This window comes from Alternaria rosae, assembly GCF_020736505.1.
Source record: "Alternaria rosae strain MPI-PUGE-AT-0040 chromosome Unknown BKA58scaffold_1, whole genome shotgun sequence".
NCBI lineage: Eukaryota > Fungi > Ascomycota > Dothideomycetes > Pleosporales > Pleosporaceae > Alternaria > Alternaria rosae.
The window spans coordinates 2,139,103-2,153,110 of NW_025763570.1; the positions used below are offsets into that span (position 1 = coordinate 2,139,103).

The following is a 14,008-nucleotide window of genomic DNA, read 5'->3' on the forward strand; positions in this document are numbered from 1 at the left end:
ACGCCACAACGAACGGGATTACTCGAAAGAGCATTAAATGAGAAAGGGCGCTCCAGACTCGCGAGAAGACACCTGTTTGTGCGACTTCTCAGCTTATGGCTGACGTGCAAACATCACTGTGGATCTAACACGAATGCGGAAAATGCGACCAGCAAACGAAGAGGCATACTTCATTTAGTCTTGGCCAATAACACGACAAGTAGCTAGCATCGGCTCAGTAAGAGCTTAGAGAAATGTCAGGTTTCGAGACAACATGGCATAGTGTTGTAGAGAGTGAGGAGACGTCCAGAGAAACACTGTGATCGTTTACGGCCAGCGCGTGAGCGTTGAAGATCAGACAGCTTAGGGTGCCAAAAGGAAACACTTAAAAATCAAAGGTCATGTTTGCGCAGGTGTAGCTATAGTATTGATTGAAAGATAGTATTCCTCGTGTGATACAACATCTATCTCGCCTTCCGTTTATTCCAGAATTACATCAAATGATAGTCCAAATCCCCCGAATCTCCACCCAAATGCCCTTTATTTGGTGCAGCAGAACCAGCAATCCTACAAAGGTTAGCTTACAGACTGGCCTCACCAATCAGGCAACACAAATGTAGTGGGTACTTACACCGGAGTTGGTGGCCACCTGATTCACGTTAGCACAGTACACATCTTGATCGGGAGAAGCAATAACATACGCCATTTTCACCACAGTCTGGCTCATTGAAGAGACAGATCTTCGTGCAGAGCCTAGGGTTGGTGGCTGGCGTAGCCGCTGCGAAAGCGGCAAGAAGAGCGACAAGAACGAAAGACTTCATGTTCGCAATGGTAGGTTGTTGAAGTGTACGAGAAGTAGAATTAATGTGTAATTGATGTAAAGAAAGTAGATGAACACGGGCGTACACAAGTAATATATACGCCGCATTCCACTCAAACACCCACCAAAAGCTTCACCGGGAAACACGGACACGAAGATCTTCCGCCGTCGCCGTTGCATATAGGCCGACGACGCTTCACTACTACGGCTTACATTTGGACTCAATCCCACACATTCCAAATCTATACATTTGACGCGAAAACAACGGCCACAATGCTCCCTCCACGTGCAGCAAATTGACGGGGCTGATCTACCAAAACAGCAAATGAGCATGATGACGTGAAGGAAGCGGGTGAAACGGCTACGATGGCGGTGGTGGTCAAAGCGATATGCTTTCCAAGCCATCGAGATGATGTTGGCTTGCCAGAGGAAATGAAGTACAAACAGCCTTGGCGCAATATACTGCTTACCCGGTTTCGGGGACATGGGTTCCCCGCATTTCACAGTCTGGGATGCGTAGGGCTTGCTGGGATAAAAATAGATGTATTTGGAGTGGAAGTGTGACGCAATGGGGTATCATTTGTAGAGGAAGAGTAATCGATATAGATGTGGACAATCTGTGGGAGTATCGCGAAATTGTGTGCGTTGATTGTTCGTACGGCAGAGTTCGGCCCGTCAAGGTTCGCGATGGCGAGTCTCTGACAGTTTCGTGTGCTGGCCACTGGAGAGAACTCCGGGCGCGGAGAGGAGATGAGCGTAAGCACCGACTTGGCATTCCGTATTTCGTATCACTCTATCACCCGAGACGGATACTACAATACCATATCAGCGCATTACCATCTTCTCATCTTCATGTCACCTCTCCCTGATGCCAAGTGCCACGAGAAGCGCCTCTCAGCTAAAAGATGGCAACGGCATTTGGCGGACTCGCAACACCACCTGGTACCTATGCAACAATCAGCTCATATCTTAGTATCAGCAACTTGGTGAGACGTTACCTTCAACGGCACACTACTAACAAAGCAAGTACTCCGTCCCAACTGTTTACTCTTCTCACATAACCGCTCCAAATCCCACATCTCACCTATCATAACACCCCATCCACCCAGCAGCCATTGATGTACTAAGCCACCGCCCTGCATCTCGGTTTCCCAGGTTTCACCCGCGTTGATACCGCCTGGGGCGCTGTGTGGGCCTACGAGAGGGGACATTTCGAATGACGGCGCGTCGGATGCTGCGGAATTGTTAGAGGACTTTGGGTTGTGGTTGGAGGTGTTCGAGAAAAAGCCAAGGAGACGTTGGATCATGAGAAGATGAGATGAGGTAAGACGATCGAATGCTTACCAACAGCGACAAACCCGTTTTCCCAAATCCATTGTAGCGTGTGTTTATCGGACTGCACGCCTAGGAATGTCGGCGGCTTATCCTTTATTGCTTGTCTATCTTCCTCATTTAGCTTGGCGTAATCGCGAGTGAATCCTGTTCGTAAGAGGAGCAGATCGCCTTCTCGCGTCTTGATACCCGTTTCTTGTAGCATGTCTTTTAGTTCTTCGGCCGTGATGCTGTTGGCTTCTAGCGCGTACACTTCTGTCTTGCCTTTCTTTTCTAGATACCGCGGATAATCTAGGATGACACCCCGAGCGGTGATGCCGCCAGAATTGGCCACACGATCAATGCCAATGACTTCCGTGGACTCAAGATCTTGCTGTGAGCGCCCGCCGTAGTACTTCTTTGCACTCTGGTACCCGTAGTGCCGGAAGCCGTCCCATTGGCTACTGCCCTGCGTGTTAAAATCCAAATGGTCATCGTTTACAGTTCTCTTCGCGCCATCTGGATGCTCTTTATTCTTCATCTTCCAGGAGAAAGATGGGCGATTAAAGGATGGATGGGATGGGAGGTTGAGATACCAGTCTAGTGAGACTCGGTCACCAGTTTGTATCTCTTGAGCTGCGGATTTGACGGCTGATGGTGTAATCATGTTAAGAGCACCAAGCTCGTCGTTTGAGCCATACAGACCCCATGCATTTCCGGGTGGACCATTTTTGTCGATTGGGAGGTCCTGAAATGGAGGACGTTGTGGTGGTGACATAGTAGCGTCATGCATATATGGATCGGTCCAGAAAGTGATCAACCGGAGACCGTATTCTGATTTGACGAGTTGATTCTAGAGAAAGACGATGTAGAAGTACTCGTCGGTTGTTTAAACACCATCTGGATACCTAGGTACACTGCTGGAGCTATGTGACGTATAGTGGGGTAAAGGGCGGGGTAGCTTCCGCTCGGTAACTGACAAGGTGGAAGTGGCGACCGCGACTCAGATAACGGAAAAAGCTTTCTTACCAATATGCTGAAGCGCGAGTCGCAGTGCTGGCTTTACTCAAGAGTTCACTCTCCTTGTTTCACCACGTTAGGCAACAACTCGTGTAGGCGTTGCATACGTGCTTTGGTATTACTATACCTACTATGCCGCAGCAATTGATTCAGAAGTCGGGTCCCATCCCTACGCCACTTCCTCTTGAGCTTGTGTTCTTTAAATGCGCCCCACTACCTTTGAATAGACTTTGCCAAATGAATGCTTCACTTAACAACAATTCAATGTCCTTTTCGGTCCATTGACGCGTTGGTAATGATTGCAAAAACATCATGATCTCTTGAAAGTCCATCTTTCGTAGCTGATCGGACCACTTCACGAGGAACGCGGCGCAGACGTAGAGATGGAAAGACGAAAACCCATCCTCTTCGGCCTAAAGGAAGTTAGTGATGCACTTTCAGAGAGTGGCTACGTAGCTTACCAGGTATGTATCCCACATCCGTATCGTATTCTTTACAGATATCTCGCGCATCAGAAGACAGTTCATCCATCGGAAGCTGAACTGTATGAACTCCACACCCTCGTTTTGAAGATGCTTCGCCAGTTGGTCATCGATGCGCGTAGTAAGATCTCTAAGACTAGCCACTTGTCTTTGAATCCCTGGTTGATGCGCGATGTAATTGTCTTGAATCCCATCAAGGAGTTTGGTAAGACACCAAAAGGAGTCCGCCTCCACGGCGTCCAAAACTTGTTTTGGTAGTTGTCCGGGATCCATGCCAAATTCAATGTCCGGATCTGAAATGTAGGCGCCCAAGAAGACCTGCCAAAATGGGGTCACCAAGTCATTGATGCCCTGGACATAACCTGACGCGGGATGCCGTATCGCCCATACGTATAGTATTCGCTCGAGAGACCGCTGCGTCGCTTCGTAGCTATAGAGCTCGAGATGGGGGTTCGTCCGAGGCACATCAATGCTGATCTGATGCCATATCGCTTCGTCCAAGCCCCGTCCTCGTCCACGGTTTGTCGAAGGATAGCCGGCGCCGCCTGCCATTCCAGATGCTACGGCGCTAGCGCTGCCAGATGTACCTCGTTCGAATGCCTGTCGTACTCCTTCCAAGTACTCTTTCCGTTTGCGCTCGAGTGTGGCGACCCTCCGCTCACTGCTTGTTGGCAGGTATCCCAACAAGATCTGCCATGTCATTGCGCGTACTTCAGACGGAACCCCTGACCATGCTGAGTCGCGGAGATCTGATAGCGATATGGTACTCGCTTGCAGTATCCTTTTGAACTTGTTGATCCTTGTTGTGCGTGCGGAGTGCTCTTCGACCTGCTTCGCCGAGGCGTTCGGAGGTAGGCTAGGATGTGAAATGAGGTGTAGAGAGTTTGCGGGATCTCGAAGAATTTCTTGGTACTGTGGTCGTAAGATCTTCCCTTCGATCTTCTTTGCGGTCGGGTAGTTGGGTATGCCTCGCTCCTCTGCAATATCACCACTGTCTATGCCGCGCCACGCTGTTGAGCCCAGGCTGTCCCTACTAACGTGCCCAGTTGTGTCCTTCGTCTTGGATGGTTGTTTCCGCCGGCCCTTCCTTCGCATGTTTGCGATGCTCGGCAGCCCAAACTCGTCTTCATCATCCTCAAACATGTTGTCGGCATCGTCTTCGTCCCCCTCATTCCAGTCTTGGTGTGTGTCATTGAGGAAGTAGCTGTACGTGGCTCGCGCAGGACGGGGCGATATGGTCTTGCTAGACCGGCTCGGAGCAGCGCTTGACTCGCGACTGTGGGTTGCCGATGGCGGGGTTCGAGGTCGTGAATTGGATCCGGAAACGCTCCTTTGACCATTAGTTGTAGGCCCAGTAACAGCATCCAAAGCAACGTACAAAGAGCTGAAGTTGAGTATGTCGGCATGGGAATAGGATGCGCCGATGACCTTCTTGTTCTGCGGTGAGGAAGCAGAATTGGACGTCGTTCGCCAGAATGGAGAGCCAGAGCTGCGCATGGAATATCAGCAATCAAAGCCGGTATGCGACTGCAGTGTACAACGTACGAGGACCGGTCTGTATGCAGGGAAGCGATATGTTAGCTACCCCGGATACTATGACGCTCTCTGTGACTTGGATGGGCACACACCGACCTGGACCATTTCCTGGCAAGTTGTTAGCAAACAGACAGATTGCGCGCACAACTGATTGGACAAACCTGCTGCTGTTTCTTGGACGCCATGTTGGAATATGTGAATGCTTGTTCCGTGTCTCGAGGCGGCCCCGCTGCGAACCTGAGCTCAGAATCGCTCGACCCGGAAAGTACGAAGGAGTCTGTAGGTTTGGTGCCGTAATGGAGAACTTTGTATATCCCAAGATAACAGCCTGTTCTTAAATCACTGCACCATCAATAGTACAGCTATTAGACACAACATGCCTGTACTTGGTATGTCGTAGGGCTCGTGCATGTATCCGTCGCGCCTGCCACGCCAAGCCCGATGCTAGCGCGCCTGCCCATTGCTCTGCTCTCATCTCCTCACTCCGGCGACAGACTCTTCCTTTTATCACCTCCCTTCCTTCTAAATACCCCGACAGTCCCACCCCACTAATCGCCGCCTTACTTTCGCGCGCTTACTCCTGCTTCATCCCCGATATAGGTTTTAGGAAAGTCTTCTTCAAGACTACAACATGGCCGATGAGAACTACGAGGACGACATCTTCGACGATCTGTCAGTATTTACAGCGCGACTTAGCTTCGCGCGCGTAATGCGACACTTACTAACGGCCCACCAGCTACGATGATGAGCCCGCACAGAAGCCTGCGGCTGCCGCACCCGCACCAGCCCCCAAGACCGAACCTGAGCCTACTCCAGCCGAGCCCGTAAGCGCGCCTCCTCAGGATACTGCACAAAACAACGGTCAAGATAGCGCGCCCTCTTGGCCGGCCCAAGGCGCGGGAGACGGCGATTCGCATATGGACCAATCCGGTTACAACGCTGGCGGCGAGCAGTCGTACGACAATGCGCCCATGGACGATGACAACTATGGGCCAATCAACGTGAAAGAAGACGGGTAAGTCGTGCAATGTCTAACATGATTCTCACCTATCAGAGGCGCATCACAAGGTAAAAGAGCATGTATATCCCATGTAAGGGCATCCGCCGAGGGCATGTTGTTACCAGGACCAAAGTCATCAACAATCGCATAAGACACTCTGCTAGAGCACCAGACACCATGAGAGATACCAACTCTCGTATGACACTTTGCATGTACAATCAAGGAAGAAGCTTTGGACACCGTATGTGTCTTACATTCAAAAGCACCTGGGGTCATGATTGGCGCAGAGTCTGGGATGAAGGTCGAGGAGCTAGACACCTTGCGAAAGATTGTGGTCCATATCGCCCACTGGCGAGGCGTTCGATGCATGGCGGAATGGGCCACCAGTTTTGGTTGTTAGAAGAAGCTGGAAGACACAAGTCAACCGCTCAGCGATACTCAGAGCAACCATCAACGCGCCTCACGCAGGGACTATCGCGGCTTGCCCGAACTTTGGCAGCGCCTCATGTCGATATATACCTAGGTACTTGATAGCGCGTACCAGCAACGCAAGCAGAGGATAGCTACCGAGTCGTGAGATAGTCTGAGACTTCCACACTCGAATTCATAGCAGAACACAGACGTTTCATCCGAATCAAACTGTGCCTTTGCAAGGGCTACTTTTGCACCTCGAAACTTGGACATGAGTACGTGGAGTGCGTTCTTGGTCGATATGATTGGTGTACGCCACGGCATCGACACGTCCAGGCTGGGATGCGGCGCAGGAGTTGGTGTCGCTTAGCCATTCGTCAGCGGCTGCAGTCTTCCTCGCGAGCGACAAGGGGACCTCACGATAGCAACATGCATGTTCCCATCTCGGTCACCAATCAATCACGACAGGCCATGGAATACGAGCTTTGCGACCTGCGAAAACACTCTCGGCACCCCCGCTGGCGAACAGCTACCAGCGGTGCAGCGCGACCAATTCGACAAAGTCTGCAACGCCAGCATCCTACACCAACCTTATCTACCGAGATTATCTTCTCCCCGAGGACGACGACTGGAGACACGATTGGACTGTGTGCGACTATGCTGCACTTGCGACTTTATGCACCTTCAGTCTCACCAAGATGTTCTGACGACCACCGCCGATCTTCATGCGGAAGGACTCCCAACTACATACCTACGGATGCTCTATGATGCGCCTCGTCAATCTCGCCTGCTCTTCCTAGAGATGATGCTGTTGAGCGAAATTTTGCTGACTTCAACCACAGTAAAATGTTCATTGGCGGTTTGAACTGGGAGACAACAGAAGGTACGTGATATCACTTTAGTGGAGCAAGGCATGTCCCAGTGTCATCTCTCAACTATATGCTCAAACATGTAGTCCTTACTAAATCTCCGCGACAGATTCACTCAAGGGTTACTTCTCACAATTCGGCGAAGTCAGTGAATGCACCGTAATGCGCGATGCTGCCACCGGACGCTCGAGAGGGTTCGGCTTCCTCACGTTCAAGGACCCCAAGTGCGTTAACATCGTCATGGTAAAGGAGCATTACCTCGACGGCAAAATTGTATGTCTACTCCACTCGATAGCAAGCTATAGCTAACATCATACAGATTGATCCCAAGCGTGCTATCCCACGTGAAGAGCAAGAACGCACCAGCAAGATTTTCGTCGGTGGTGTGAGCCAAGAAGCGACAGAGGAAGACTTTACCAACTTCTTCAAGCAATTCGGCCGCGTTGTCGATGCTACACTCATGATGGACAAGGAGACTGGTCGACCCCGTGGTTTCGGTTTCGTTACCTTCGACGGCGACGCAGCCGTAGACGCCACCCTACGTGGACCTCTCCAGATTCTCGGCAAGCAGATTGAGGTCAAGCGCGCCCAGCCCCGTGGCAACATGCGCGACGATGATGGCGGCGATGGCAACAAAAAGTTTGGTCGCAACAACAAGTTTAACAAGTTCAACGATGGCGGTAACGGTAATCAAGGTGGTGGCAACAACTACGACAATGGCGGCGGAAACATGCAAGGCCAAGGCGGTAACAGCGCCATGTCTCCTGCTATGATGGCTCAATACTGGCAGCGAATGCAACAGTACTTCCAGTCCATGCAGCAAACTCTCGCCCAGCAGCAAGCCGGCGGTGGTATGCCCGGTAACCCCATGGCTGCAATGGGCGGCATGAACCCTATGCAAATGCAGCAGATGCAACAGCAAATGATGAACCAAGGTATGAACCGCGGCAACGGCTCCCCGAACCCTCAAATGATGGGTGGCCCAGGTGGTATGAACCCGATGCAGATGCAGCAAATGCAGCAGATGCAAATGGCACAGATGCAAGGTGGAGGAGGCCCAGGAGGTCAAGGTGGTCCGGGTATGATGAATCCTCAAGGTGGCCAGAGTGCCGGTGCACGCCCAGCTTACACCGCTCAAGATCAACTCGCTTTCGAACAGCAGAAATACGAACAACAACAGGCTCGCCGCCAGCAGCAACTCTCCGGCCCCGCCGGCTTCGGTAACCCCCAGGGTGGCCCTCAGAGCTGGGACGGCATGTACGAGGACGCGCCTCAGCCGAACATTCCCTCCGGTCCTGGTGGTGGCCGCGGCGGCTTCCGGAACAACCGCTCTCGCCAGGGCTCTAGCCAGCCCCCTGCTGGTGGTGGTCAGGCTCCCATCAACGCCCCTACTGGCCCCAAGAACGCTGGTGTTAGAGGTGCGAACTACCGTGGTGGAGGTCACCGCGGTGGTGGTGGTTTCAGACATCAGCCCTACGGCGGCCGTGGCGGTTAGACGTGGGTTCAAGAATATTCCGGAGAAGACGCCCGAAAGATGTGTCCGAATCAAAATGGAGAACAGTTTACTCTTCCGAGTGGAGTCGGGTTTGTACATGGTGGACTAATGGGAGTTCGTGATATGCATGGCCGAGACCTTGATTTTGAACTTCCTTTTCTTCCTCTTTGGGATGGGATGGGAAAGTAATGACATGGTATTCGGACATGCCGCATGGATTGGTTGGAGGCGGTCTTCTTTCTGTATACTAGCATTTTCAAAAACAAAAAAGTCCATTTCGGCGTTCTTGGCCTTTCCGTCACTTCGAGCCTTTGAGTTTTTGAACCTTCCACAATATGATTAACACTTCCACTCGCTCATTCTTGGTGGGTCCGCCCATCTCAGTACGAGGCAAGGATCTGATAACCTTGAAAAGAGACGGTCATGGAATCCCGGGTGTGAGGTTTTTGGTAATACAAAGAGGATACATACACGTCAAAGCACATTTTGGTGGAGAGCAGCACATCGCGCCCATGAGGTAGCGTTGAAAAGCAGAAGAGCAACATCGTACATCTCCCTCGGCTTTTCGACAGAACACATGTAAGTCTATGTCCACTTTTTGGTACAAAGATTCTCAAGGTTAGGTTTGTAAGTGAAGAAACACGTGGAATAGCTTGTGATGTAGTAGTTCATTACATTACGACATAGTCGTCATTAGTCTAACGTTCAAGAGAGCCTGAGCCCATATCTAAACTCCACCCATGCGATGCGATGCGATGTTGATGTTACACAACAGCTAACCAAACCCAACCTAAGCGCTATGCAATTAAAATCCAAACAGCAACCGAAACCAGTTCCAAACATCTATATACTCTCTTTTCCTCCCTTTAGAGCCCTTGTTCTGGTAGCTCAATTTCCAAGCTGTCGCTGGCCAAGGTGAAGCCCATAACTTAATCGAGACTTTGAAACCGACATATCCTTTCGTAAAACATTTCCTGACACATGCACTCATCGCGACGATGCCAGCGACTACGGTGTAGAACGCTGGACCGAAGACCATCGTATCCCATAAGTTTGTCCAGCCCGCCTAGAGGCCAATGCATCCGGGGATGTGGATGAGGACGATGACCCATGGAAGTATGGATGAGACCATGAGCTTCCATGATGCACCTTGCGCTGGCGCAGCAGGGACAGCGTCCTTAGCAGCGTTCTCCAGCCCGTTGGAAGTCGGCGCTGGTGTTGTGGCAGGGTATATCGTACGGATAGTGGTGAAGCCGCGATCGTCGTATCCGGTGACTGTCTTAGGCCCATTGTCGTATGAACCCGTAGGCAAAGCTTGCGGCGATGAGGTATAGGAACCGGGAGGGAACATCTACAGGTAATTGTTAGCATTTCGTCGTTGAAAGTAGACAGGGGCTCGAAAAAGGCTTACTGACAGTGGCTGAGCTGGGTGGAACAACCTTTCCGGAATCCGAAACGGTCCACCCGCTCGGGAGCCCGGGGTAGTTCGCAAACGTAGGCTGCGCAGTGGGAGTCGCCGACGGGTCGGGGATCCAGGGGTAGACGCTGGGACGTGTGTAGTCGGAGGTCTGGTGAGGAGTGAAGGGCAGAGGCTGTCCGGTTGCAGTCGCAGTGATGGCGGGTGCATCTGCGATGGGAGCGTTACCACCAGAGAAGACGGTACCTCCAACAGATCTAATGGATCCCGAGGTGCCAGATTGATCGCCATAGACGTATTGAGTACCGGTGGAGTAGTCCTGAACCATGAGAGACTTGACCTTCATGCTGAAGGGGCCCTGAGAGTAGTCGGTGGGTCCACGAGCCCAAGAGATGGTACCTGCAGGGTTGGCGGAGTCACCACCGCTCCATGCACCGAATTTGATCTGCATGGGGGTCTGGGGGTACTGGTTGTTGGCGTTCGCAGGCTCGAGAGTGCGGACAGTCTCGCCATTGATCTGCCATACGATCTGTTCTGGGGTCCATTCGATGGTGTACTTCTTGAAGCCTGACTGGCTGCCGGGGTCGGCATGGAAAGCACCACGGTTGTAGTCTGTGGTTTGTCCCTTGCCGAAGTAGTTGCTCTGAACCTCATCGGGGTCTGCTCCAAGCCATTCCCAGTCGATCTCGTCCAAAGTGTCGGATTGCAGTACGAAACTGCTGACGATACCCGCGCCTGGCGCGGCTTGAACCTCAATATCCACCTTTCCGAACATGATGTACCACAGCGAAGTAAGCTGAGGTGCATCGCCGGACTGTCTTATGGTGAAAGACACGCCATCATCGCCGTATGTGGGGTTGCCTTGGGGTGTGAAACTCTCAGATTCAGACGAGAAATCGATGTTGACGGTCCTTCCGAGCGCCGAATCTGGGGGGCAGTCGCTTCGCAGTGTGGGGTTGCAGTTGGACCATGTCTGGGCGGCGGAGGGGGCAATGAGGGCGACCGAGGCCAGAGCAGTGAGTGCTCGCATGGTGGAGCGCATCTTGGGTGCGATGTGACGGCGGAGATGGCAGGTAGCGAGCGTTGCCAACGGGATGCGCCGGCGCTTGTGGTACAGCGGCGTGATGCGATGCAATGTCCAAGATGTGCTGTGATATCAAACGAGTACTAGCGAGTAACACGTGTGAGTATCGTGGTGAAGAGAAGAAGTTTGGTTGGGTACCCGCTCAGCACTTGAGAGGTAGTGGTAGAGGTGTGTAATGGTGACAGACACAGCTGCCGGCCAGCATATGTAGTGTACCAGCCATCTCTGAGCAATGACCTACATGATGAGGTGTCGCGCGGGCTAGCAGAGCGGGCCAGGGCTTGTTGCGATACAGGATTCGGTGGAATTGGACGAGGTTGGCTGAGCGACGCCGGGAGGCTGGTAGACGATGTTTCCCAGCCACACCAAGACCCCTGCCTCAGCCGAGCGCAGCTGCCAACACCGCGCCCAGGCAAGGATGCATCTCGAATATGACGCAATCAAATTTCTTCTTCTCAACAAACTTCATGGTAGTTTACACAATGCACAGGTATTGCGCAAAGTGCAGAACACGGTGTAGGTGACATGGCGGTATCCCAGAGCTCAATTCGGGTGTGGCGTCGAAAAGTGGCGCAATGCATATCAGCATCCAGACCCCGCAACACCAGATCCTGCACCTATCTTTAGACACAACGCGCACTCCGCATACTATCCGCTTCTAGTTTCCAATAGCACCTGCAGCGGCACAAGACCCTGCATACGATCCTTCCGAGAACACCGTGGAAGACTTTGTCCCTTTCTAGACGAATCTGAGTCACACGTCCATCAAGAATTTATCGACTTTACGAGGTCTCACCACCTCACGAAGTAACCCAAGTGACAATGTCTCTTACCAACGCCACGCCACTCGAGGTCGCCCAAGCGGCAAGACTCGGATCCCGGAAACTTGCAGTCTTGTCTACCGAGGAGCGAAATGCCGCACTGACAGCTATCCATGCGGCACTAACAACTGGGAAAGAGGAGGTTCTAGCGGCCAATGCGCGGGATCTGGAAGCTGCGAACAAGGCCGCAGCAGGAGGCACGCTAAGTGCAAGTTTGGTCAAAAGACTGGATCTGGGGAAGCCGGGGAAATATGAGGATATGCTGCAGGGGATACTGGACGTGAAGGAGCTGGAGGATCCTATCAACAAGACCACTGCGAGGACGCTACTCGATGATGACCTGGTCCTCTCAAGGATAACATGTCCTATTGGCGTGCTTCTCATCATCTTCGAAGCCAGACCTGAAGTCATCGCGAACATCTCCGCACTCGCCATCAAGTCTGGAAACGCAGCTATCCTTAAAGGTGGTCGAGAGTCCAGCAATAGCTTCGCGGCCATTGCATCCATTATTTCTAAGGCTCTTACGTCAACAGCAGTTCCATCAGACTGTCTACAGTTGGTCCAAACACACGACGTCATCGCCGATCTGCTGAAGCAAGATACATATATCGATCTCTGCATTCCTCGCGGTGGGAACAAACTAGTCCGCTATGTGAAAGACACGACCACCATTCCCGTCCTCGGCCATGCAGATGGAATATGTTCAACCTATCTCTCCGCAGACTACCCCGTCGAAAAGGCCACTAAGATAGTCCTTGACGCAAAGACAAGCTACCCAGCTGGCTGCAATGCTCTCGAGCAACTCATTGTGGAAGAAGCAGCCCTGAGCACCACTCTCCCCACCGTCGCAGAAGCCCTCCTACAAAAGGGCGTATCCCTCCGCTGTGATAACACCTCGTTCCTCGCCCTCAAAGGCAAACTAGACCCCCACTCCGCCACGCTTCTCCAAGAAGCTGGACCAGAAGACTACGACACCGAGTTCCTAGACTACATCCTCGCCATCAAAACAGTCACCAACGTCGACGAAGCCATCAATCACATCAATGCACACGGCTCTCACCACACCGACGCCATACTCACCACCTCGGAAACCACAGCGAAGACCTTCCTCGCTGCTGTCGACTCATCCTCCGTTTACTGGAACACCAGTACCCGCATGGCGGATGGTCAGCGATATGGTTTCGGAACCGAAGTCGGCATCTCAACAAACAAGATCCATTCTAGAGGACCTGTCGGACTAGAGGGCTTGACAATCTACAAATGGGTTATTGTAGGTGACGCGCAGGTTAGTGCCGATTACGGCGCTGGAGGCAAGCAATGGAAACATCAGCGCTTGCCAGTTGGTGATGAAGAGAGTGTAGCGAGCAATGAGGAAGAAAGGGAAGTATTGAGGAAATTCAGGGCAAGCAAGACTTGATTGAGTCCGACTGAGAATGTGTCGATTGAAGACAAACACGTGATCTATACAACACCCGATATACGTCAAAAGCATGTCCTCTACATAGACCGAATCGTAACCTGCATACAAACCATTGAAACAAAATGCCACGTTACCACCCACCTTCCCCATCCACTCCTGCATCTCGCTCCACCTACCCCAAGCCCATCGCCATACTACCTATCGCGTACCAACAAGAAAAAATTCTTCCACCTCTTATCACGAATTCTCATCTACCCTCCTGCTATTCCCGTAGTCTCCGTAGTACAACCGTGTATCGAATGTTGTACGCGTCTTCCAAGAAATAACACAGCATTTGTGGTGC

At 52.0% G+C, this 14,008-nt stretch overlaps 5 protein-coding genes across 5 annotated transcripts; 2 read left to right on the plus strand and 3 right to left on the minus strand.

Moving 5' to 3' along the window:
• Positions 1–1,697: 1,697 nt before the first annotated feature.
• BKA58DRAFT_302541 (putative cyclase-domain-containing protein) lies at positions 1,698–2,888 on the minus strand (the record flags this gene model as incomplete). Its single annotated transcript, XM_046166933.1, has 3 exons — positions 1,698–1,745; positions 1,798–2,033; positions 2,144–2,888. The coding sequence occupies 3 exons, from the start codon at positions 2,886–2,888 to the stop codon at positions 1,698–1,700; spliced, it is 1,029 nt and encodes a 342-aa protein (XP_046030973.1).
• A 391-nt stretch (positions 2,889–3,279) lies between these two features.
• On the minus strand, positions 3,280–5,109 carry BKA58DRAFT_303770 (TBC1 domain family member 22A; the record flags this gene model as incomplete). The annotated part of the gene is made up of 3 exons (XM_046166989.1): positions 3,280–3,543; positions 3,592–4,942; positions 4,991–5,109. The coding sequence occupies 3 exons, from the start codon at positions 5,107–5,109 to the stop codon at positions 3,280–3,282; spliced, it is 1,734 nt and encodes a 577-aa protein (XP_046030974.1).
• Positions 5,110–5,639: 530 nt separating this feature from the next.
• On the plus strand, positions 5,640–9,221 carry BKA58DRAFT_372718 (uncharacterized protein). Its single transcript, XM_046169157.1, has 5 exons — positions 5,640–5,820; positions 5,885–6,163; positions 7,402–7,442; positions 7,538–7,701; positions 7,748–9,221. The coding sequence occupies exons 1-5, from the start codon at positions 5,780–5,782 to the stop codon at positions 8,921–8,923; spliced, it is 1,701 nt and encodes a 566-aa protein (XP_046030975.1). The 5' UTR covers positions 5,640–5,779; the 3' UTR covers positions 8,924–9,221.
• Positions 9,222–9,989: 768 nt separating this feature from the next.
• BKA58DRAFT_407404 (concanavalin A-like lectin/glucanase domain-containing protein) lies at positions 9,990–11,382 on the minus strand (the record flags this gene model as incomplete). The annotated part of the gene is made up of 2 exons (XM_046172027.1): positions 9,990–10,274; positions 10,339–11,382. 2 exons carry the CDS (start codon positions 11,380–11,382, stop codon positions 9,990–9,992), a joined length of 1,329 nt encoding a protein of 442 aa, XP_046030976.1.
• A 511-nt stretch (positions 11,383–11,893) lies between these two features.
• Positions 11,894–14,008, plus strand: BKA58DRAFT_13474 (Aldehyde/histidinol dehydrogenase). The gene has a single exon (XM_046164456.1). It carries the CDS (start codon positions 12,247–12,249, stop codon positions 13,660–13,662), a length of 1,416 nt encoding a protein of 471 aa, XP_046030977.1. The 5' UTR covers positions 11,894–12,246; the 3' UTR covers positions 13,663–14,008.